This window comes from Eleginops maclovinus, chromosome 2, assembly GCF_036324505.1.
Source record: "Eleginops maclovinus isolate JMC-PN-2008 ecotype Puerto Natales chromosome 2, JC_Emac_rtc_rv5, whole genome shotgun sequence".
Lineage (NCBI taxonomy): Eukaryota > Metazoa > Chordata > Actinopteri > Perciformes > Eleginopidae > Eleginops > Eleginops maclovinus.
The window spans coordinates 10572525-10598802 of NC_086350.1; the positions used below are offsets into that span (position 1 = coordinate 10572525).

General features: G+C 38.0%; 2 protein-coding genes across 2 annotated transcripts; both read left to right on the forward strand.

Annotated features, from left to right (window-relative positions):
• LOC134877025 (mucin-5AC-like) lies at positions 1 to 13284 on the forward strand. The gene is made up of 30 exons (XM_063902371.1): positions 1 to 118; positions 600 to 638; positions 738 to 999; positions 1093 to 1207; positions 1465 to 1555; positions 1639 to 1745; positions 2032 to 2242; positions 2322 to 2447; positions 3341 to 3458; positions 3546 to 3684; positions 3778 to 3882; positions 4013 to 4082; positions 4405 to 4542; positions 4635 to 4799; positions 4881 to 4975; positions 5062 to 5188; positions 5280 to 5535; positions 6964 to 7013; positions 7119 to 7222; positions 8024 to 8175; positions 8326 to 8464; positions 8542 to 8649; positions 8747 to 8926; positions 9011 to 9250; positions 9414 to 9570; positions 9779 to 9907; positions 10126 to 10276; positions 11096 to 11139; positions 11259 to 11423; positions 11651 to 13284. Exons 1-30 carry the CDS (start codon positions 31 to 33, stop codon positions 13282 to 13284), a joined length of 5505 nt encoding a protein of 1834 aa, XP_063758441.1. The 5' UTR covers positions 1 to 30.
• LOC134877019 (mucin-2-like) lies at positions 13284 to 26198 on the forward strand. The gene is made up of 13 exons (XM_063902361.1): positions 13284 to 21054; positions 21614 to 21807; positions 22108 to 22279; positions 22387 to 22631; positions 22744 to 22927; positions 23085 to 23274; positions 23365 to 23540; positions 23624 to 23693; positions 24259 to 24398; positions 24486 to 24517; positions 24603 to 24768; positions 24986 to 25109; positions 25522 to 26198. Exons 1-13 carry the CDS (start codon positions 13284 to 13286, stop codon positions 25694 to 25696), a joined length of 9639 nt encoding a protein of 3212 aa, XP_063758431.1. The 3' UTR covers positions 25697 to 26198.
• The last annotated feature ends 80 nt before the right edge of the window (positions 26199 to 26278 follow it).

Here is a 26278-nt window from a genome sequence, read left to right on the forward strand (position 1 = left end):
TTTGGTTCCACCATCCCCGTCAGGACAAGGATGAAGATCATGAGAGCAGCCAGGATTCATCTTGAATGGGTGATACCATGGCTCACTCTCTGCCTTTTGCCACCAGCCTCCAGCACCGGTATGTACTCTCAACTCAAACAAATAGAGCAGCATATATTAAATCTAACCTTATTGCCTTGTACTTTATTTTCAAGAAAAAAGCCTATCCTGGGAAAAGATGTGATTAAAGGGATTGGGGTAACAGCTGTATAGAGCATATTGTATTATTTAATAACATTCCATTCATATAAATCAGCTTTAAACATCACAAGCTGACTACCTGCATTAATATGTCTATCTTTATATATTTTGTGTTATTCTTTATCCTTTATTTTTTGTTTATTGAATTGTTGCTATATTGTGTTAAATATGTAAATGAGGGATTTTTTTATACTGACTTTAAAAAAAGTGAGATGCGAATGGGCAAAGTGTGGTAAAATGAACCCCTAAATGTGTTTTTGGGATGTTTTCTTTATGTTTGTCTGAAAATGCAGACTGTATAATACAAATATCAACAGCGTTTCTTTCTGAAAATATTGATCATCTGTCATTTTTCTCAGTCATAGTTCAGACCATGCACCAAATGCCAGTAATTACAGGTAATTTGTCTTTTTTGTTTGAAGATGAAAGATAACAAAACAAGCATCATTTTCAGTTTCTACTAAATTGTATGTTATTTGTCCCTCTCCATAAACTAGAATTGAGACCAGCTCACAATGATCAGATCTGCAGTACATGGGGAAACTATCATTTCAAGACGTTCGATGGAGATTTCTTCCAGCTTCCCTCACCTTGCAACTACCTCCTTGCGTCCGAGTGTAAGGCAAGCTTCGAAAGATTTAACATTCAGTTCCAACGGCAGGAGACAAATGGGGTCCCCACCATAAAGAGGGTCACCCTGAGACTGGACGGGGTTGATGTGGAATTAGACAAAACCTCCATAAAAGTCAATAAGGAACAGTGAGTCTGTTGTCAAAACTGTTTTTCAATACCAGCTGATGTACTAACTGCAGTGATCATCTAACCGTGATGCCTTATTTTTCACCCCCCTAGTGTCACTGTACCCTTCAGCAAGTTTGGCATTACAGTTGAAAGAATTGTCTCCTATGTCAAAATCGAGTCAAAGTTGGGCGTGGTCATCATGTGGAATGAAGAAGACGCACTCTGGGTAAGTGCATTTATCATGCATAAATTATACATCATATAGATTTTGAAATATATTTTGATAACTGGAACTGGGATATTTAACTGAAAGCATTCACACTATAGTTAGTTTAAATGCTATTTGAGGGATTACTGAATTGATTAAATAGACATAAATAATGAATCCAAAGTAAGTCACAGGAAGTTATTTCAGAAAAATTGAACAATAAAAACTGTTCTCAAAATAATTATTATTCATTTTTAATTTCAACTGTTTTTTAGGTTGAGCTTGATAAAAAATTCAAGAACCAGACTTGTGGCCTGTGTGGTGACTACAACGGAGTCCAGGTCTATGATGAGTTTTTTAAAGAAGGTAAATACTAAATAGTAAAATGAAACCAATCCGCACCAAATCTTTAGATTTGTTAATAAAAAAACATTTTCCCCTTGAAACAGGGCAATCTGTAAGCCTTGATTATTATGAGGAGACCTGGAAAAACAATGGTCCTACCGAAGAATGTGAAAGAAGCTCCCCTCAAGACAAACGGACCTGTGAAAATCAAGTATGTCAACTCATTATTTTGTTTGCTCTCTTTTTACCTTTCACTAATATCATCTAACGTCTTTTTATTGTGTATTTACCTTTGTTTAAAGATGTTGCAATTCTTCTTCTTCTTCTTCTTCTTCTTCTTCTTCTTCTTCTTCTTCTTCTTCTTCTTCTTCTTCTTCTTCTTCTTCTTCTTCTTCTTCTTCTTCTTCTTCTTCTTCATCTTCTTCTTCTTCTTCTTACTATTACTATTAAATGAAATGTAGGAACAATTTAAAAACAACATATACTTTGACCCCCAGACAGACCTCTGTTCGAACTTGCTGTCAGGCCCTGCATTCCTCAGCTGTCGTAACCTGATTGATATGGACTCTTTCATCGGAGCCTGTGTGAAGGACCTGTGTAGATGTAACAGCACTACTACATGCTTGTGTTCGACCATATCAGAGTACTCCCGTCAGTGCGCTCATGCAGGCGGGAAACCACACAAATGGAAGACTGCAGAACTGTGTGGTAAGAACAATCAAAGCATTGAGATGATTTTCTGTATTTGTTTCAAAATCACTGTTTCTAATTTATATATTTTTTATAGCAAAATCATGCCCTTTCAACATGGAGTATCAAGAATGTGGTAGTCCTTGTACTGACACCTGCAGCAACCCCCAGAGAAGCCAAGTGTGTGAGGATCACTGCATAGACGGATGCTTCTGTCCATCTGGTGAGTTCCTGGTTTTAAAAACAGCACAGTTGGTGTTTGTAGTCCAGTCTGTAGCTTTCAGCCTCAGTTAACTCTCTCCTCTACATTTTTGTTAACAGCCTTTGTTTATTTCAGTTTTTTATCTTCCTATTTTCTCGTCCCTGCTGTGTGACTGTTTTAAAAAAATTTTAGTTGAGAAACTTCACTGGACATAGCTTCAATTACATGTCGTATAAAACTGTGCAGTATACATACATTTTTCATACACTCTTGTCCCTAGGTAGGCCTTAAATTGCCATTAAAATAAATGCTGAAACTTGTCAGGCCACAAACAATGCTTCATGGTGGATTCAACGCAGTTCATGTTGATTTACTGTTTTTGTTGTTTTTTACCATGAAAACTGCCTTTATTGGGTTTTGCCTTTGTTTACACAGTTCAGTCAGACAACTCACGTGTTTCTTTGATATGTTTATTGGAAGCAGCATGTAGTTTGCATTTGGCTTCCAAGCTCGGCCTCATCACTCCACAGATTTAGATAGAACCTTGAGTGATGATTAGATAACTATACCAGAGCCTACAGGTGGAAGCTGGGGTGGTGGTGGGGCAATTGAGCAGCAGCAGAAGCAGCAGCATTAGAGAGGCAGAGGCAGGCAGGTCAGGCAGTTTAGGTGACTGTGCTTGGTTGGTTGTAAGAGGGACGAGGTGTGTCACGTGTAAATGTATCATCGGTGCTAGAGTTGACTGCATAAATCAGAGAGTGTATTGAGGGTAGGAAAGAAAATATCCATTGTAAAAAACAATGAAATAACTAACACGTTTAAATTCTGGATTGAAATATTGCATACAAATTCTAAATGGGGTTTGCAGTGTACATCACAGAACTGACTAATAATGTCCTTATGTTTTTCTTTAGGGACTGTATTTGACGACATAAATCAAAGTGGGTGTGTTGCTTTTGACAAATGCTCCTGCACACATGATGGCAAGTCATACAAACCAGGAGAATCATACTCAAGGGCATGTCACAAATGGTAATATTTCACTTTTCAACTATTTATAACTTTCAAAACATTTGTATTTAAGCTGATTTCTTGAATTGAGTGTAACTCTGTTTGCAGCACCTGTAACCAGGCTCAGTGGAAATGTATGGATATGGACTGCCCGGGTATCTGCTCCGTGCTGGGGGGCTCCCACATCTCCACCTATGATGATAAAATGTATACTTTCCATGGAGACTGCTCTTATGTTCTCTCCAAGGTGAGGCATTCATATTAAAATGTAAACAATTGCAATCATTGTAAACAAGCAAACCAATTGAAACAATGTGTATTTTTATCTTCTTGACTTCAGGAAACTAATGGGAATTTCAGTGTGATTGGTGACCTGGTCAAATGTGAAATATCAGAAGAATCTACTTGCTTGGGTGCAGTTACCCTGACCCTGCCTCATAACATGGTACAATGTGTTATGGTTTTCTCTTAATAAATAAAACACTATTTGTAGGACCTTTTCCATTTCTTATCTGTTAATAAATCTTATATTAACCCTGTAGTTTTTGAAAGATTGTATTTTTTTCCCACTGCAGAAGTTTGTAGTGCAAGCTAACGGGCATGTTATGTATAACAAACTGAGGACTCCGCTGCCTATTTTCATGGGTGAGTTGTTGGTTTTTTGTTTAAGTTATCTTCCAATAAAATCATACACCGAAAAACCTGAAACATTGACTTTAATTAAGTGTATTACGTCAATAGATTTCACATAACTGTATTAGGTGAGTTGAAACCAATCACTTTAATACTTTAATAGGTTCAATTTCAATATTGCTTTCACCTAACCTGATGTAGTTTAGTGAAATGTGTTGACATAATACATTTAATTAAAGTCAACGTTTCAGTTTTTTTATAATTACATATTATTGAGTTTGCTCAAATAAACAAAACAGTCATTAATTATGAAAAACGTGTTTTCCTCCCGCAGATGACATAACAGTCTTCAGCCCATCGACATTCTACATTGTAATCCACACCAATTACGGGTTTGATATTGAGATTCAGTTGACACCCATAATGCAGGTCTACATCAAAGCCAGTGTTCAAAAGAAGGGACAACTCATGGGTTTGTTATACTTCTTTACGTTATAGTGTAAAACACCCACATTTTGCTGTGAGTTTTTTTCTTAAGTATTAAGGAATCATGATCTTTTGCAGGTCTTTGTGGAGATTTTAATGATGTTGAAGCTGATGACTTCAGAACCACAAATGGATTGATTGAGGGAACAGCAGTGACATTTGTCAACACATTGAAGACTAAAATAAGCTGCCATGATGTTGCAAACAAAATTAAGGACCCCTGCACTTCGGGTATATACAAAGGTAGGTCAAAGACATAGTTCTTTATATTTAAATATAATTTTCACAACATACACAAAGAACTATGTTTATTTGTGTTCATAGAGAATTATGCCAAGCACTGGTGTGGGATGCTGTCAGACCCAAGAGGGATTTTTGCAAAGTGTCATTCTGAAATAAACCCAGAAGACTATCAGGATGTAAGTAGAGTTTGTTTTAGTTTGCAGTCTAATCTATGTGTGTATGTAATTGTGTTTTTATACATACATAACATTTCTCCCTGCAGTCTTGCATTTATGACACCTGTGCCGGTCAAAAAAGTGAGGAGTTCATGTGTGCAGCTATATCCTCTTATGTCCATGCATGTGCTGCTGAAGGCATCCTGTTGCATGGATGGAGGAACACCATGTGCAGTAAGTTAAACCGTAACTGTCAAATGTAAAATAAATAAAGTCCTTAATCATTTACAATATTTAAACAAGTGAACCTGTTTCCTTTTGAAAGAGAACTACACAACTGTCTGCCCTGCTACTTTTGTGTATGACTACCAAATGACAAGCTGTGGTCGCACCTGCCGCTCACTTAGTCAGCCAGACTTAACATGTGACATTGAGTTTACCCCAATGGATGGCTGTGGCTGTGCCGAAGGAACTTTCCTGAATGACAAAGATCAGTGTGTGCCAGCCTCACAATGCTACTGCCAGGTGGGAGACATGCTGGTGCACCCAAAGCAATCCATAACAGTCAATGGACAAACCTGGTGAGGATTTCAATACATCCATTAACATTCCAGCAGAACAGTCTTTTTGTGTGATTGGGTTAGGGTTATTTTATTGTTTTAAGAATGCTGATGGTAGTGAAAAGAAAGAGTTTAAGAAGTGAGAGGGATCGAGTAATGTACTGCAACAAAGGTCTCACCACCATTAGCCATTAGGGCTCCTCTTAAAGCTGCCATAGAATGGAAAACTGTGTTTACCTTGGCATAATTGAATAATGAGAGTTCAGTGCATTGAACTGACATACAGTGAACCTCAAAGACCATTTTTTTCCTCCTTCATGTGCAAATCATGAATATGCATATCACAGGGGTAAAACGGGCTGGACTTCCGTATGTTACGTCACACGGTAACACACGGTAGTCCAGCCCCAACATTTGCATACACCCGCCCACGTTCAAGCCCAGCCAATAAGAACATGAACCTGCACAGCACAGCCAACACTGAGGCAGCCATGGGTTGCTCCTTGTAAACCAGCCAATCAGAGCAGAGCTTGTCATAATTATTTAAATGAGCCCCCAAATAAGGCAATTCAGCTTGTTTCATTCTAGGACCAAATCATAGGTTTGTAAATGGGCCTGTTAAACTGCGTCTGGACATTTTTTGGATCTATCAAAGTTTTATACCTTCTTTGTAGGCGATTTAAAACAATTTAAAATACCAGATAGATGCATTCTATGGCACCCTTAAGGAGGGGATACCAAGCTTGAAGTGCAGTTTCCCACAAGTAGATTGCTTGAACATCATATGAGTCCCTGTAGGATCTCCAGTGCTTATTGCAAAGATAAAAACAGTTGCTACAAGGCATGTATAACACTTGATTTGACTGAAAGTGAACAATAATCATCAGTGTCTTGTATGCAGTAAAGTACTGCTTGTAACAGCCCTAGCTGGATATCTAGATTATAGCAACGTTTTTTAATGAAGCTAATGCTTTATTCTTCTAAATATTATGAATATTCACATGTTTTGCTGTAAAGACAGTTTATTTGATCCTACATCGGTTCTAATTGCTGATATATTGGATCTAATGTTGTTGGTTTTTAAGTCATAATTGCACTTATTGCAGTCCTTTATATTTAATCAGTGTTTAAGTTGTATTTGTAATTGTTTTCCTTAATTGTATTGGTTCAGTAGACATCTGGTTCGACCTCTTGGCTATGTGTTTTCTTTTCTCAAGGCTTTAGTTTTACCACTAAGTCCAAACCCTTGACCTCAGCTCAGTATGTGCTAAATAGTCATTAGCTCTGCAAACAACCAAGTTAGCCAAAGTGTGTAGACCTTGATTTGGACAAAAGAAAACTAAAGGCCAGACATGTTTGGGACCACTGTCCTAAACCCCTGTTCCTCCATTAACAAGAAATTGACCAAAAACGAATAAGTATTAACTTTGTGTGTTCTCTAAATTTCAGCTCGTGCCACAGTGGAATACTGAATTGTAAAGGAAGACACATAGAAGAATGTAGGTACCATCACTCGTCTTGGTATTCCTTCTGTTGCAAAGCACAGTATGAGCTACACCAAGCCTTCAGTATTGTCATTTCTAACACACTGTCATTGTCATCAGCATGCAAAAAGCCAATGGTTTACTTCAACTGCTCCAGCTCACAGCCAGGAGAGAAGGGATCCGACTGTCAAAAGAGCTGCCAGACACTGGATACAGAGATATGTGTAAGATTAAGATACTGGTTCATAACTGGTGTTGAATATTCTATGACTACCATCTCTATAACACATTTTTATAAATACTTTTAATGGGTCAGGGTTTTTTGCACTGTATATTCATAGTCTCATAAGCACTTATAAATATGTATAAACATGATTAGTAATCGTAACACATTATTAAGCATTTTTTAATGGATAACAGTGTCAAGTATCATAATACTTCATCATTTCTGGTCAATCAATGTTAGAGAGAAAAATCCTTTTACAGAGTCCTGGGTTCCTCAGGACATTATAACTACCTTATCCTTAGCCAGTAATAAAGACTGATAGAGAACTGCTCTCATGTATGATACCGCATTTTCTAAAAAGGAATACTTTCTAACAAACATCAAAAACATGCTTTTATCTTCATCTGTATAAGGTTGTACACGATTATGATATGATCATTCGCTGCATGTGATGCTGGATTCAAACTATCTGAATTAGAATACAATATGATAGTTTATGATATCAACATCAAGTAAATCCAGTGAGTGACCAGCAATTATGAAGTAATTTTCACAGAATTTGACTTTATAAAATGCTTTTTAATATGCGATGGCTATTGTAACATATCATGATGCATATTTCCAATATTTTCGCTTACTTAAATAAGTATTCAATGCCAAAGTCAGATTGTACTGCACTCAGTATGATATCAAATGCCGTATAGACATGCGTGTCTTTGAAAGTGTTACCAAATGTTCTATAAGTATGTCCTAAAGCAGCAGGATGACATGTTAAACACTTTGCTGTTACACTGTATAGGCCAGTGCACATTGTATGTCAGGCTGTGTATGCCCAGCTGGCCTGGTGTTGGATGGTAAGGGAGGCTGCATAAAGGAGAATGACTGTCCCTGCACATATAATGGAGAATCCTTTAAATCTGGAGAGAGTGTCACTGTAAACTGCAATACCTGGTGAGTCCTTTCATTCTTTTCATACTAAAATAGCGTAGTGTCAATTCACTGTTATTGTTTTCTTAGTGGTGTACGATATATATCTGGCATGGCCATGTCTTAAAATGTGTTTGCGGATATATAACTTAAAATAACTTCATCTACCTATAGCACTTGCAAAAGCAGAAAATGGAAATGTACAGATCATGAGTGTGGTGGATTCTGCACCATATATGGAGAAAGCAATTACATCACTTTTGATGAGAAGAAATTCTCCTTTAATGGGGACTGTAGCTACGTCTTCAGTCAGGTATGGTTCTGACCTATATTCAGTCTTGTTAGTTTCTCGAAAGTCAGTCTTGTAATATAATCATCAATATCTTGCAGGATTACTGTGGAGAAGACATGAATGGCACCTTTAAGGTCCTAACAGAGAGCATCCCATGCGGTGGGAGTGGAACCACCTGCTCCACTGCTATCAAGCTTTACTTAGGGGTACTATATTTCATTATTATTACATTTGTAATGTATTTTTTAAAGGCTGCAAATGACATTGAAGTATTTCAAATGAGTTTGTTCTTTTGCTTTTTAGAACAACGAAATTGTTCTTTCAGAGGAACGTGTCAGAGTTATCAAACAAAGCAAGGGGGAGGACATACCCTATAAGGTCCACACTATGGGAATATATCTTGTCATAGAGGCAAAGAATGGACTTGTTCTTATGTGGAATAAGAGGACAACACTCATGATCAAACTCAAGTCAAATTTCAAGGTGGGTGATAAGGGTGTTTGGCTAAATGATAATAAGAATGCCCCCTGTAACAATATAAATTAACTATATCTCACTTCATTCCAGGGAAAAGTCTGTGGTTTGTGCGGGAATTACGATGGAAATATCAAGAACGATTTTACCACCAGAAACAAAGAAGTTGTGGTTGACGCCCTTGAGTTCGGAAACAGCTGGAAAGTGTCACTTAACTGTCCTAATGCAGACGCAGCAAAAGATCCCTGCAGTCTTTACTCATACAGGAAGGCATGGGCATCAAAACACTGTGACATTATCAACACTAACGTATTTGCTAGTTGCCATTCGAAGGTAAGAGAACTGTCAAGTAACTGTTTAGATAGATAGATAGATAGATAGATAGATAGATAGATAGATAGATAGATAGATAGATAGATAGATAGATAGATAGATAGATAGATAGATAGATAGGTAGGTAGCGTGTACTTACATTTACAATTGCTTTGTTTAAAAGGTGGATCCAAAAAACCATTATGAAGCCTGTGTGAAAGACACGTGTTCCTGCAACACAGGAGGAGATTGTGAGTGTTTCTGCTCGGCTGTCGCAGCCTACGCAGCAGCCTGTAATGAGGCCGGAGCTTGTGTGAGATGGAGAACTCCCACAATCTGCCGTAAGTGTTTTATTTGAATTGCTGTGAGACGATAAGCAGACAAATATACTGCATGATCATATTCACCTTTTGTCAGCATCCCCTTTGTCATTTAAATTGTTGAATTTACAAATATAGCCAGATTCTCATAAAAATGTGAAGATGTTATTCACTATATAGTAATCTTTCCTTGTACTTTGTTTCTTTCTATTTTCTTTTGTTTCATTAGCAATATTCTGTGATTATTATAACCCTGATGGAGAGTGTGCATGGCACTATAAGCCTTGTGGAAAACCATGTATGAAGACATGCAGAAATCCCTCCGGAGAATGCTTCAACCACATTCCAGCATTAGAAGGTAGGTAGAAATGAAAGTAAAAATGGATTTATCTCTAAGTTTATAAATACAGAGTTTCTTGGAGAGCCCATTATAGGCACAACTATGTTTACTGTTGTGCCATTAGCTTTTTCATACAGTTTCACCACTCGGATAATAAACATGGTTCAGGCTAGTTCAAATATGTACCTTTTCTGTGGTAGTACAGGATGTTTTACTGTAACATTGAACTTTTTAAGGCTGCTATCCAAATTGCCCGCCCGAACGACCTTATTTTGAAGAAAATGACATGAAGTGTGTGTCAAAGAAGGACTGTGGCTGTTACGATGACGAAGGGAATCATTATGAAGAAGGGAAGCTTTGGACTTCAAAAGATAACTGTCATTACTGGTAAGTCACTTTCCATTTGATTAATGATTGATGAAAAACTTAATGATATCCCTTCAGTTGTTATTATATATTCATGCTGTTTAGCTATATTGACTATGAAAATTACTTTATTTCAGTAATGGCAGTTCTTTCCTATTTATGCATTTGAAGTTGCAATCATGTTTCTGAATAACTTCAAGATCCTACTGTCACGTGTTATCTGTTAATTGTGTTACTTAAGAGTTCTTTAACCTTTGTATAACAAAATAACCATTATCCTGGTAATTACTGTCAAATAGCTCTCTTGTTTTCAGGAAACACCACTAAAAGTTGCCATAAAATCATTAACAATCTCATGTTGGTTAAAACAGCTTCACATGTGCCTTTATTTTGATTTAAAAGGAAGCGATCTAATCAGTACCTTGGTCAGACCCTTTAAACAATAGCATCAGTCTCCTTCAAATGGCTGTTAATAGAATCACTATTGTAAAGTTAAGAAAAAACATTATATAGGCTTAATTGTTATTCTCTCTTGCCGACATTATCTTCCTTTGGCTGGTCAATAAAATGTAGACTAAAAGAGAAAAGCATAAATAAATGGCATTTTTGACTGTAACTTCTCTAAAATAAACTGACCAAAGTTTATGGAACACAATTGGCAATCCCTAAATGAATGCCATATAGCACAATTCCCTCCAGCTGGGCAAAGGTTAACAAGATACCAAACCTCAGGGTAGTGAAGGGAAACACAAAAAAACCTGTGCACCAATATCATAATTGTTGCTTATATGTTCATGCATTATTTTTTTTAACTGTAATCTTTTTTTTATTAACTTTCAGTAAATGTTCTTCAACAAAGGTGAAGTGCTACTATGATAAGTTTGGTAAGTATGGCTATGACCATTTCTGTAATTGATCACAGAATAAACATGAAAAATGTAATTGTATGAATCTATTAAATAAAAAAAGATTATGATAATCCTTTAATAAATGTTTTTGGCAGCTTGCAATTGTAGCTATGAAGGGCATATTTACAAGTATGGAGACACTGTCTATGAAACACAAGATGGAGATGGAACCTGTCTCAAGGCTGTTTGTGGAGAGAAAGGAAATTTGACAAGAACCATAACTATTTGCATTACAACACCATCCACAACATTCAGTTTTGGTAAGACACTTTTGAGAGAAATAAGTGTTGAATAAAGTATTTTGACACGTTGAAAGTTAACTTTGTGATAAAAATCCAATCATGAATCATTATGTTTTTGGCTATCACTGAAAGACCAACAACCACGCAACGTGCTACCACAGCAACAGAGGCAGTGACAACGATTCAGACCTTCTCTACACCAAGGGCTTTAACAAGGTCTCAAACAACTGTGCTATCCTCCACAGGGCCCAGCTCCACAACCACCACAGAAACAGAAGAACCAACCACGACATCCACAGTAACTAAAAATCCCACCACAACAGCCACAGAAAAGCCCAGCACTACTGCTGTCACATTGCCCAAAACATATACCACCACAATAACAGAAGAACCACCCACAACACCCAATGACTGCTATGATTGTAAGTGGTCGGATTGGAACAACAATAATTACCCTGGTTTTTCCCAAGATTCTGGAGATTATGAAAAAATTGAAAAAATTAAGGATCTAGATTTGAGTGTTTGCAGGAAACCTTTAGAAATAGAATGTAGAGCAAAAGATCATCCAGATTTAACTTTGGACGAAGTAGATCAAAAAGTAACATGCACCCCAACAGATGGACTAAAGTGTCATAACAAAGATCAAGGTGTAGTTCCCAAATGTTATGACTATGAAATACGAGTGAGGTGTTGTGTTTACAAGTGTAACATTTCAACCACAATTGAACCCTCAACAACACCAACAACCATTGTCACAACCACTCTAACAGGAGAACCTACTACAACAATCACAGGAAAGCCCAGCACTACCACTGTTACATTCACAGAGAAACCAACCACCACAACAATCATCACAAAAACACCCAGCACAATAACAGCAATACTGACCGCAACATCGGTAATCACTGAAAAACCCACCACAACCACTACAGTCACTGATAAACCCACCACAACCAGTACAGTCACTGAAAAACCCACCACAACCACTACAGTCACTGAAAAGCCCAGCACTACTGTTGTCACATTTTCAGAGACACCAACCATCATCACAAAATCCCCCACCCCGATAACAGAACTGACCACAACAATCATTGCCACAGAAAAGTCAAGCACTACATTGTCCACAACATTAATGGAGTCTACCACAACAATCAATGACTGCTATGATTGTAAGTGGTCGGATTGGAACAACAATAATTACCCTGACTTTTCCCAAGATTCTGGAGATTATGAAAAAATTGAAAAAATTAAGGATCTAGATTTGAGTGTTTGCAGGAAACCTTTAGAAATAGAATGTAGAGCAAAAGATCATCCAGATTTAACTTTGGACGAAGTAGATCAAAAAGTAACATGCACCCCAACAGATGGACTAAAGTGTCATAACAAAGATCAAGGTGTAGTTCCCAAATGTTATGACTATGAAATACGAGTGAGGTGTTGTGTTTACAAGTGTAACATTTCAACCACAATTGAACCCTCAACAACACCAACAACCATTGTCACAACCACTCTAACAGGAGAACCTACTACAACAATCACAGGAAAGCCCAGCACTACCACTGTTACATTCACAGAGAAACCAACCACCACAACAATCATCACAAAAACACCCAGCACAATAACAGCAATACTGACCGCAACATCTGTAATCACTGAAAAAACCACCACAACCACTACAGTCACTGATAAACCCACCACAACCAGTACAGTCACTGAAAAACCCACCACAACCAGTACAGTCACTGAAAAGCCCAGCACTACTGCTGTCACATTTTCAGAGACACCAACCATCATCACAAAATCCCCCACCCCGATAACAGAACTGACCACAACAATCATTGCCACAGAAAGTCAAGCACTACATTGTCCACAACATTAATGGAGTCTACCACAACAATCAATGACTGCTATGATTGTAAGTGGTCGGATTGGAACAACAATAATTACCCTGACTTTTCCCAAGATTCTGGAGATTATGAAAAAATTGAAAAAATTAAGGATCTAGATTTGAGTGTTTGCAGGAAACCTTTAGAAATAGAATGTAGAGCAAAAGATCATCCAGATTTAACTTTGGACGAAGTAGATCAAAAAGTAACATGCACCCCAACAGATGGACTAAAGTGTCATAACAAAGATCAAGGTGTAGTTCCCAAATGTTATGACTATGAAATACGAGTGAGGTGTTGTGTTTACAAGTGTAACATTTCAACCACAATTGAACCCTCAACAACACCCACAACCATTGTCACAACCACTCTAACAGGAGAACCTACTACAACAATCACAGGAAAGCCCAGCACTACCACTGTTACATTCACAGAGAAACCAACCACCACAACAATCATCACAAAAACACCCAGCACAATAACAGCAATACTGACCGCAACATCGGTAATCACTGAAAAACCCACCACAACCACTACAGTCACTGATAAACCCACCACAACCAGTACAGTCACTGAAAAACCCACCACAACCACTACAGTCACTGAAAAGCCCAGCACTACTGTTGTCACATTTTCAGAGACACCAACCATCATCACAAAATCCCCCACCCCGATAACAGAACTGACCACAACAATCATTGCCACAGAAAAGTCAAGCACTACATTGTCCACAACATTAATGGAGTCTACCACAACAATCAATGACTGCTATGATTGTAAGTGGTCGGATTGGAACAACAATAATTACCCTGACTTTTCCCAAGATTCTGGAGATTATGAAAAAATTGAAAAAATTAAGGATCTAGATTTGAGTGTTTGCAGGAAACCTTTAGAAATAGAATGTAGAGCAAAAGATCATCCAGATTTAACTTTGGACGAAGTAGATCAAAAAGTAACATGCACCCCAACAGATGGACTAAAGTGTCATAACAAAGATCAAGGTGTAGTTCCCAAATGTTATGACTATGAAATACGAGTGAGGTGTTGTGTTTACAAGTGTAACATTTCAACCACAATTGAACCCTCAACAACACCAACAACCATTGTCACAACCACTCTAACAGGAAAACCTACTACAACAATCACAGGAAAGCCCAGCACTACTGCTGTTACATTCACAGAGAAACCAACCACCACAACAATCATCACAAAAACACCCAGCACAATAACAGCAATACTGACCGCAACATCGGTAATCACTGAAAAACCCACCACAACCACTACAGTCACTGATAAACCCACCACAACCAGTACAGTCACTGAAAAACCCACCACAACCAGTACAGTCACTGAAAAGCCCAGCACTACTGCTGTCACATTTTCAGAGACACCAACCATCATCACAAAATCCCCCACCCCGATAACAGAACTGACCACAACAATCATTGCCACAGAAAAGTCAAGCACTACATTGTCCACAACATTAATGGAGTCTACCACAACAATCAATGACTGCTATGATTGTAAGTGGTCGGATTGGAACAACAATAATTACCCTGACTTTTCCCAAGATTCTGGAGATTATGAAAAAATTGAAAAAATTAAGGATCTAGATTTGAGTGTTTGCAGGAAACCTTTAGAAATAGAATGTAGAGCAAAAGATCATCCAGATTTAACTTTGGACGAAGTAGATCAAAAAGTAACATGCACCCCAACAGATGGACTAAAGTGTCATAACAAAGATCAAGGTGTAGTTCCCAAATGTTATGACTATGAAATACGAGTGAGGTGTTGTGTTTACAAGTGTAACATTTCAACCACAATTGAACCCTCAACAACACCCACAACCATTGTCACAACCACTCTAACAGGAGAACCTACTACAACAATCACAGGAAAGCCCAGCACTACCACTGTTACATTCACAGAGAAACCAACCACCACAACAATCATCACAAAAACACCCAGCACAATAACAGCAATACTGACCGCAACATCGGTAATCACTGAAAAACCCACCACAACCACTACAGTCACTGATAAACCCACCACAACCAGTACAGTCACTGAAAAACCCACCACAACCACTACAGTCACTGAAAAGCCCAGCACTACTGTTGTCACATTTTCAGAGACACCAACCATCATCACAAAATCCCCCACCCCGATAACAGAACTGACCACAACAATCATTGCCACAGAAAAGTCAAGCACTACATTGTCCACAACATTAATGGAGTCTACCACAACAATCAATGACTGCTATGATTGTAAGTGGTCGGATTGGAACAACAATAATTACCCTGACTTTTCCCAAGATTCTGGAGATTATGAAAAAATTGAAAAAATTAAGGATCTAGATTTGAGTGTTTGCAGGAAACCTTTAGAAATAGAATGTAGAGCAAAAGATCATCCAGATTTAACTTTGGACGAAGTAGATCAAAAAGTAACATGCACCCCAACAGATGGACTAAAGTGTCATAACAAAGATCAAGGTGTAGTTCCCAAATGTTATGACTATGAAATACGAGTGAGGTGTTGTGTTTACAAGTGTAACATTTCAACCACAATTGAACCCTCAACAACACCAACAACCATTGTCACAACCACTCTAACAGGAAAACCTACTACAACAATCACAGGAAAGCCCAGCACTACTGCTGTTACATTCACAGAGAAACCAACCACCACAACAATCATCACAAAAACACCCAGCACAATAACAGCAATACTGACCGCAACATCGGTAATCACTGAAAAACCCACCACAACCACTACAGTCACTGATAAACCCACCACAACCAGTACAGTCACTGAAAAACCCACCACAACCAGTACAATCACTGAAAAACCCACCACAACCACTACAGTCACTGAAAACCCCACCACAACAGCCACAGAAAAGCCCAGCACAAAAGCTAGTACTGTCACCGAAATTCCCACCACAATTATTATAGTCACTGAAGAACACAATACAACCTCTTCAGCAACAGCACCTATTGTAAAGTTCACAAGTACAACAGCGACAGAAATACCGACCACAACCACTACAGTCGCTGAAAATCCCAGCACTACTGCTGTCACATTTTCAGAGACACCAACCATCATCACAAAATCCCCCACCCCGATAACAGAACTGACCACAACAATCATTGCCACAGAAAAGTCAAGCACTACATTGTCCACAACATTAATGGAGTCTACCACAACAATCAATGACTGCTATGATTGTAAGTGGTCGGATTGGAACAACAATAATTACCCTGACTTTTCCCAAGATTCTGGAGATTATGAAAAAATTGAAAAAATTAAGGATCTAGATTTGAGTGTTTGCAGGAAACCTTTAGAAATAGAATGTAGAGCAAAAGATCATCCAGATTTAACTTTGGACGAAGTAGATCAAAAAGTAACATGCACCCCAACAGATGGACTAAAGTGTCATAACAAAGATCAAGGTGTAGTTCCCAAATGTTATGACTATGAAATACGAGTGAGGTGTTGTGTTTACAAGTGTAACATTTCAACCACAATTGAACCCTCAACAACACCAACAACCATTGTCACAACCACTCTAACAGGAAAACCTACTACAACAATCACAGGAAAGCCCAGCACTACTGCTGTTACATTCACAGAGAAACCAACCACCACAACAATCATCACAAAAACACCCAGCACAATAACAGCAATACTGACCGCAACATCGGTAATCACTGAAAAACCCACCACAACCACTACAGTCACTGATAAACCCACCACAACCAGTACAGTCACTGAAAAACCCACCACAACCACTACAGTCACTGAAAAGCCCAGCACTACTGTTGTCACATTTTCAGAGACACCAACCATCATCACAAAATCCCCCACCCCGATAACAGAACTGACCACAACAATCATTGCCACAGAAAAGTCAAGCACTACATTGTCCACAACATTAATGGAGTCTACCACAACAATCAATGACTGCTATGATTGTAAGTGGTCGGATTGGAACAACAATAATTACCCTGACTTTTCCCAAGATTCTGGAGATTATGAAAAAATTGAAAAAATTAAGGATCTAGATTTGAGTGTTTGCAGGAAACCTTTAGAAATAGAATGTAGAGCAAAAGATCATCCAGATTTAACTTTGGACGAAGTAGATCAAAAAGTAACATGCACCCCAACAGATGGACTAAAGTGTCATAACAAAGATCAAGGTGTAGTTCCCAAATGTTATGACTATGAAATACGAGTGAGGTGTTGTGTTTACAAGTGTAACATTTCAACCACAATTGAACCCTCAACAACACCAACAACCATTGTCACAACCACTCTAACAGGAAAACCTACTACAACAATCACAGGAAAGCCCAGCACTACCACTGTTACATTCACAGAGAAACCAACCACCACAACAATCATCACAAAAACACCCAGCACAATAACAGCAATACTGACCGCAACATCTGTAATCACTGAAAAACCCACCACAACCACTACAGTCACTGATAAACCCACCACAACCAGTACAGTCACTGAAAAACCCACCACAACCACTACAGTCACTGAAAAGCCCAGCACTACTGTTGTCACATTTTCAGAGACACCAACCATCATCACAAAATCCCCCACCCCGATAACAGAACTGACCACAACAATCATTGCCACAGAAAAGTCAAGCACTACATTGTCCACAACATTAATGGAGTCTACCACAACAATCAATGACTGCTATGATTGTAAGTGGTCGGATTGGAACAACAATAATTACCCTGACTTTTCCCAAGATTCTGGAGATTATGAAAAAATTGAAAAAATTAAGGATCTAGATTTGAGTGTTTGCAGGAAACCTTTAGAAATAGAATGTAGAGCAAAAGATCATCCAGATTTAACTTTGGACGAAGTAGATCAAAAAGTAACATGCACCCCAACAGATGGACTAAAGTGTCATAACAAAGATCAAGGTGTAGTTCCCAAATGTTATGACTATGAAATACGAGTGAGGTGTTGTGTTTACAAGTGTAACATTTCAACCACAATTGAACCCTCAACAACACCCACAACCATTGTCACAACCACTCTAACAGGAGAACCTACTACAACAATCACAGGAAAGCCCAGCACTACCACTGTTACATTCACAGAGAAACCAACCACCACAACAATCATCACAAAAACACCCAGCACAATAACAGCAATACTGACCGCAACATCGGTAATCACTGAAAAACCCACCACAACCACTACAGTCACTGATAAACCCACCACAACCAGTACAGTCACTGAAAAACCCACCACAACCACTACAGTCACTGAAAAGCCCAGCACTACTGTTGTCACATTTTCAGAGACACCAACCATCATCACAAAATCCCCCACCCCGATAACAGAACTGACCACAACAATCATTGCCACAGAAAAGTCAAGCACTACATTGTCCACAACATTAATGGAGTCTACCACAACAATCAATGACTGCTATGATTGTAAGTGGTCGGATTGGAACAACAATAATTACCCTGACTTTTCCCAAGATTCTGGAGATTATGAAAAAATTGAAAAAATTAAGGATCTAGATTTGAGTGTTTGCAGGAAACCTTTAGAAATAGAATGTAGAGCAAAAGATCATCCAGATTTAACTTTGGACGAAGTAGATCAAAAAGTAACATGCACCCCAACAGATGGACTAAAGTGTCATAACAAAGATCAAGGTGTAGTTCCCAAATGTTATGACTATGAAATACGAGTGAGGTGTTGTGTTTACAAGTGTAACATTTCAACCACAATTGAACCCTCAACAACACCAACAACCATTGTCACAACCACTCTAACAGGAAAACCTACTACAACAATCACAGGAAAGCCCAGCACTACTGCTGTTACATTCACAGAGAAACCAACCACCACAACAATCATCACAAAAACACCCAGCACCACAATAACAGCAATACTGACTGCAACACCGGTAATCACTGAAAAACCCACCACAACCACTACAGTCACTGAAAAACCCACCACAACCACTACAGTCACTGAAAAGCCCAGCACTACTGTTGTCACATTTTCAGAGACACCAACCATCATCACAAAATCCCCCACCCCGATAACAGAACTGACCACAACAATCATTGCCACAGAAAAGTCAAGCACTACATTGTCCACAACATTAATGGAGTCTACCACAACAATCAATGACTGCTATGATTGTAAGTGGTCGGATTGGAACAACAATAATTACCCTGACTTTTCCCAAGATTCTGGAGATTATGAAAAAATTGAAAAAATTAAGGATCTAGATTTGAGTGTTTGCAGGAAACCTTTAGAAATAGAATGTAGAGCAAAAGATCATCCAGATTTAACTTTGGACGAAGTAGATCAAAAAGTAACATGCACCCCAACAGATGGACTAAAGTGTCATAACAAAGATCAAGGTGTAGTTCCCAAATGTTATGACTATGAAATACGAGTGAGGTGTTGTGTTTACAAGTGTAACATTTCAACCACAATTGAACCCTCAACAACACCAACAACCATTGTCACAACCACTCTAACAGGAAAACCTACTACAACAATCACAGGAAAGCCCAGCACTACTGCTGTTACATTCACAGAGAAACCAACCACCACAACAATCATCACAAAAACACCCAGCACAATAACAGCAATACTGACCGCAACATCGGTAATCACTGAAAAACCCACCACAACCACTACAGTCACTGATAAACCCACCACAACCAGTACAGTCACTGAAAAACCCAGCACAACCACTACAGTCGCTGAAAATCCCAGCACTACTGCTGTCACATTTTCAGAGACACCAACCATCATCACAAAATCCCCCACCCCGATAACAGAACTGACCACAACAATCATTGCCACAGAAAAGTCAAGCACTACATTGTCCACAACATTAATGGAGTCTACCACAACAATCAATGACTGCTATGATTGTAAGTGGTCGGATTGGAACAACAATAATTACCCTGACTTTTCCCAAGATTCTGGAGATTATGAAAAAATTGAAAAAATTAAGGATCTAGATTTGAGTGTTTGCAGGAAACCTTTAGAAATAGAATGTAGAGCAAAAGATCATCCAGATTTAACTTTGGACGAAGTAGATCAAAAAGTAACATGCACCCCAACAGATGGACTAAAGTGTCATAACAAAGATCAAGGTGTAGTTCCCAAATGTTATGACTATGAAATACGAGTGAGGTGTTGTGTTTACAAGTGTAACATTTCAACCACAATTGAACCCTCAACAACACCCACAACCATTGTCACAACCACTCTAACAGGAAAACCTACTACAACAATCACAGGAAAGCCCAGCACTACCGCTGTTACATTCACAGAGAAACCAACCACCACAACAATCATCACAAAAACACCCAGCACAATAACAGCAATACTGACCGCAACATCGGTAATCACTGAGAAACCCACCACAACCACTACAGTCACTGATAAACCCACCACAACCACTACAGTCACTGATAAACCCACCACAACCACTACAGTCACTGAAAATCCCACCACAACAGCCACAGAGACATCTACCACCACAATAACAGAAGAACCACCCACAACAACCACTGTCACAGAAAGACAGACCAAAACTACAACCACTAAAGAATCCACCACCCTGGCAAAAACCACAGAAAAGCCCACTCCAACAATAACTATAACCCCAACACCTTCAACCCTTCAGTCTTCAACACATGGCAGAACAACGTTATGTTTTTGCAAGTACGTGGATCGTTTATTTTCTCCTGGTAAGTACTTGGCTTTTGCCATTAAAGTATTTCATATTATTATTAAATGTTTTGTAGTTGATACACATGTCCTTACATTGCAACTTGGTATTGGAAGACAATTTATCCTCTTTAAGATTGAATATCGTAAACCAGTGTCTGAGTTGGATTGCATTCTTTTGGATATTCGACAAAACTTTAAATGGTAAAATAGATGTGCGTACAGTTTACCAAACAACAGGCTTTATTCTATTTGTGAAAGATGCTTTTCATCTTCGTTCATGCAGTAGTTAATACTATTTGTTGGTCGTGGTACATTCACACTAAATTACCCCAAATGGAAAGGTTGGTTGCAAACACGTTTCTGCTGGCCTCTTTTGTCGAAGTGTAGCAATTGGAACTTTTTATCCAGGAACTATTAATGAAATTGTAGAATAAGCTTGCAGCTGGTCACAGATCCTGACATCGACTTTATAAATATCGACAAGAAAACGTTTATTTGGTTGGTCTAAACTTAACAAATGTTGCATTATAAAGACAACCCTGTTTATCTAACTGCCATGGTTTTAATTTTATGTAGGAAGCTTCATGTATAATAAGACCGATGGAGAAGGCTGGTGTTTCACTGCATATTGTAATTCGACATGCAATGTTGAGAAGCTTGCTAGACCATGTCACCACACTACTCCACCAACTCCTACCACCACCGTAACAAGCCCTGGGACCACAACAGTCGATGGTCCAAACTGTTGGTATTCTAATCCACCTAGAAAGGTAATTAATAACTTTAATTTAGTTATATGTACAAATAGATAATGAACATGTGTAAAATAAAAAAATATTTAAAATAATGTTTTTTTTAATTCATTTAAGTAACAGTAATTGAAGAGTATCAATCCATTAGTGGGATTGATAATGACATCTGTGTGCCTTCTGTTTCATTTTATTTACATTGATCTTCTTAAAAGTATTTCCTTGTTGTATGGATGACAAAGTTTAAAGGGGTATATGTTGTGCTTTGTCACATGTTTTACTGGCCGTAGTTCACTAACAGTACTATGTTGTTCTTTACAGGATGGTGAAGTTTGGCGTGTTGACAACTGCAACACAGCCAGTTGTGTCAATGGAAAAGTTACAACAAACCATGTGATATGTAACCATGTGCCCAAGCCCAAATGTGAAAATGGTAAACCACCAGTGGAGATTTATGATGAAAAAGGCTGCTGTTTCCACTATGAGTGCCAATGTAGGTTCAAAAGAATGCCTTATAACAAAAAACTGCAACACAGTGAAACACATATATTTATGTTGGTATTTATACAACACAATGTTATTTCAATCACATTTTTGCAGGTGTTTGTGTCGGCTGGGGAGATCCTCATTATCAGACATTTGATGGCCAGTATTACAGCTTCCAGAAAAACTGCACATATGTCCTTGTCAAAGAGATCATTCCTCAACACAATTTAACAATTCGTATCAGCAACGAAAACTGTGATCCCTCTGGATCTGTGACCTGTCCTAAATCATTGATTGTGTATTACAAAAACTATGAAGTTATTCTCACACAGGAGAGAGTTCCAAAGACTGTGAACATGGTAAGGTTTGCCATGTTTGTCTTGACTGCCTAAACATATTTTACTTTTGAATTGATTTAAATGATCTGCAGTGATTATGACGATGAAAATGATTTCACTTACGATTGTTTAGGTGTACATCAATGGCAAGCGGGTAATCCCAACCTACTCGAATGAAGACTTTGTCATAACAACTACAGCAATTAAGCTGCTTATGAAAATCCCAAAAATTGATGCAGTTGTGATGTATCAAGGGCTTTTATTCAGTGTTGAATTGCCCTTTTCCCTTTTCCACAACAACACAGAGGGACAGTGTGGTAAGATGATTATCCAATTGCTGATCAAACAAAATTACTGTTACTGTAATGTTACTGATGTGAAAACAGTGTTAGATATAATATAAAGATGCCATTGGATAGTGCAAATGTGACATCGTTTGTACTATCTGTCATGTTAATGATTTACTTTCACAAGGTACCTGTGACAATATCACTAGCAATGACTGCAGATTACCAAATGGCAAGATTAATCCTGGATGCTCTCAGATGGGAAAGTGGAAAGTACCAGATAAGAATAAGCCATATTGTGAGACACTACTTCCTCCTCTTACAACACCAACACCAACAGAGTGCAAAGCTGATATTTGTGAAATTTTGATGAGCAAGTAAGAATTCAGAACAACAAAACAGATTAGTACAATTCATTCTTTAGTATCACTCTGAATAATCTACTTTCTTGTGTTTTCTGCATTAAGGGTGTTTGAGAAATGCCACAAAGTAATCCCACCACAACCATTTTATAAGGGTTGTAAATATGATGCTTGCATGACGAACAACACAGTTGTTTGTTCCAGTTTGGAGACGTACGCTATGATGTGTGCTAGAGAATCTGTATGCACATCCTGGAGGGAGGCTACAAATGGACAGTGTGGTAGGGTTTCATTTGACTAGCATTGTTATATTAAGACTTCCAAATGTTTAAAAAGAAATGATTTATATTTTCTCTGGTTTTAGAATATAAGTGTCCAGGGAATAAGGTCTACCAGCCTTGTGCGCAAACCTTTGAACCTACCTGCAATGCAAGGTAATTGCTCAGTTCTTTTATCAACATCATGAATCAAATAATGTCATCAGCTTGTGATGTAACAATTATCGGTATGCTAACATGATCACAATAACAATGCAAATATGCTGATGCAAAGCAGTAATGTGTTTGCACACTACGTGCTAATTTGCATCAAACACAAAGTAAAGATCATTCTGATGACACTGTAATTTGTTATAAACATGAGTATTAGACAAATGAAATTGATTTGATGATGGCGTTAGAGGATAGTACATTTCATCCTGATGCACTAAATGTCACTGCATTCACAGTAATAGTTTTTAAACTACAGACGAGGGTGCTAGAGAAACATTCATGGGATCACCAAAGTCATTACGATTCTTTCTAAGGAGTACATGAATGTCTATACAAAATCTCCTGGCAATCAATCACATAATTGTTGAAATATTTCACTCTGGACCAACGTAGCAAAGCGACACTGCTATCTATACAGTTTTCACAACATTATACACATCATTTCTTAATTAATTTCTGAAAAGATCATGTATTTTTGTTGTTCACCTTCAATGTCTTCATACTTTAGATACAATAAGAAGTATACTCAACAATGCAATGGGAAAAATGACAAACGGAACCCTGGTTGTACTGACATGTCGGAGGGATGTGTCTGCCCGGAGGGGTTGACTCTGTTCCGTTCAAACTCTGACGTCTGTGTCTCCGCCTGTAAGAGCACTGTCTTTGGTCAAGAAAATTCAATTTCTTTCTGTTTGAATGAATGTTCAGGTAAACTGATTATCTTTATTGTTTAAGGTTGCACTGGACCAGATGGCCAACCTAAACAGGTGAATGATACAATTAGTGACAGTTTATCATTATTTACACTGAGTATTTATAACTTTTACAACACTAACTCCATCCATCAAACAGGCTGGTGACACTTGGCTGAGTGACTGTCTACAATGTACTTGTGATAATGACACAATGAGTGTTCAGTGCAAGCCGCGCACATGTACCATTCAAAATACAAGAGTCTGCAAGGAAGGCGAAGAGTTGGTGAACCGCACGGTTGGCTGCTGTACCGAGCAGACCTGTGGTGAGTGATTCATAAAATAATGTCTACTGTTGTTTTGTGTTTGGTCTTTAAATGATTAAGTGGGTACTCCACTGATTTAACAAACTCATATCAGTTGTCTCAATATTCATATGTCATATTTTCTTTTCTCTTCGGTATAAAAGCTTTCTTTAGCCAGAGAAAACAAACTCACAGTCCGGTTCAGTTGGTGAAAAACATGTTTACCTGTCATTTTCAGTGACGACTCGTACCAACTGTGCAATGATCAGGAACACCACCTATCTGCAGAAGAAGGACTGCAAGTCAGTGGTACCAGTGGAAATCACAGCCTGTGCCGGATCCTGTGGAGAGTCCAAGTCAATGTGAGATTTAAAACAAATGTCCTGAGAGTAATTCAGTATAACATACGTACCTACTCAATCACTATAAACACACTTTTTAAAGAATCAAGATGTTTTATTTGTCAAATAAATACAAGTATGTAATGTGAAATGTTGCGCTCAACTCCCAGGAGTGCACAATAAGTACTAGAATATAAATAAGCTAATTAAACAAAATACCACATAAAATATATCCTTAATATATAAACTTATACACAATGGTAAAGATGGTAAAATAATAAGAGGGAAGTTAACAGTGCAGAAAAAGTGGCAACCGTATATGGAGGGTAGTATTACATGTATAGACAAGTAATTGACCTTCATGTGAATTGTTTGTGTACATTGAAATGCAGTTGACTGACACTGATTCTGTCTGAAACATCTTCATTTTCAGGTACTCTGCAGAAAGCAACCGCTTGATGCATTCATGCTCGTGCTGTCAAGAAATGTCCACCAGCAAGAAGAATGTGAAGATGGTCTGCGCTGATGGGCACAAAGAATTGCACACCTACATTGCAGTTGAAAAGTGTGGTTGCAATATCGCTGAATGTAAAGACACGAAAGGTTAAAGTACACAATTTGCTAGACAACGTTTAATAGAAAGGAAAATCTGACTTATATACTTTTATGAACTTTAAACAATTCCTCTCCAAAAACCACCATAGTCAAGACTCAATAGGTAAAGACACATGTCTTTATATTTAGCACTCTGACAATGCTTGTCATCAGGCAGGTCCATATAGTGCCTTGTCATGACGGCACATATTTGAGTCCTGGTGTCTCTTTTAGCTTTTGAAGAGGTTGTTGCATTATACAAATTGTACCATTTGGTATTTTCTTCAGAGGGTATTTCTCTTTCTTTTACTGTAAATGTCCTCAGACATAACAGTAGTCGGTCATAATTTCTAACAGCACCATCAATGGTCTTATAACCTTTAAATTATGTTATCATCCATTAAATATATTGTATAATTAAAAGAGTGTGAAGAATGTCCAAGTGCTTTATCCAATAAAACTTGCCAAACTTCTGCAAACTGAATGTCATCAATGTCATTAAAATTCATCATTATATGGTTTTGATTTTTAGTTATTTTTTACGTAGATTTGTGTTTAATTAGATTACATACAATTAGATTAGATTCAACTTTATT

What these genes read in the sequence shown, in the direction of transcription:
- LOC134877019 (XM_063902361.1), top strand. Translation starts at nt 13,284, where the DNA reads ATGGAGTCTACCACAACAATCAATGACTGCTATGATTGTAAGTGGTCG. An exon ending in TTTCCACTATGAGTGCCAAT is followed by an intron (nt 22,280 to 22,386) that starts GTAGGTTCAAAA and finishes ACATTTTTGCAG; the next exon opens with GTGTTTGTGTCGGCTGGGGA. An exon ending in CTGTACCGAGCAGACCTGTG is followed by an intron (nt 24,769 to 24,985) that starts GTGAGTGATTCA and finishes TGTCATTTTCAG; the next exon opens with TGACGACTCGTACCAACTGT.
- LOC134877025 (XM_063902371.1), top strand. Translation starts at nt 31, where the DNA reads ATGAAGATCATGAGAGCAGCCAGGATTCATCTTGAATGGGTGATACCA. An exon ending in ACAGTCAATGGACAAACCTG is followed by an intron (nt 5,536 to 6,963) that starts GTGAGGATTTCA and finishes TCTAAATTTCAG; the next exon opens with CTCGTGCCACAGTGGAATAC. An exon ending in AACTCAAGTCAAATTTCAAG is followed by an intron (nt 8,927 to 9,010) that starts GTGGGTGATAAG and finishes ACTTCATTCCAG; the next exon opens with GGAAAAGTCTGTGGTTTGTG.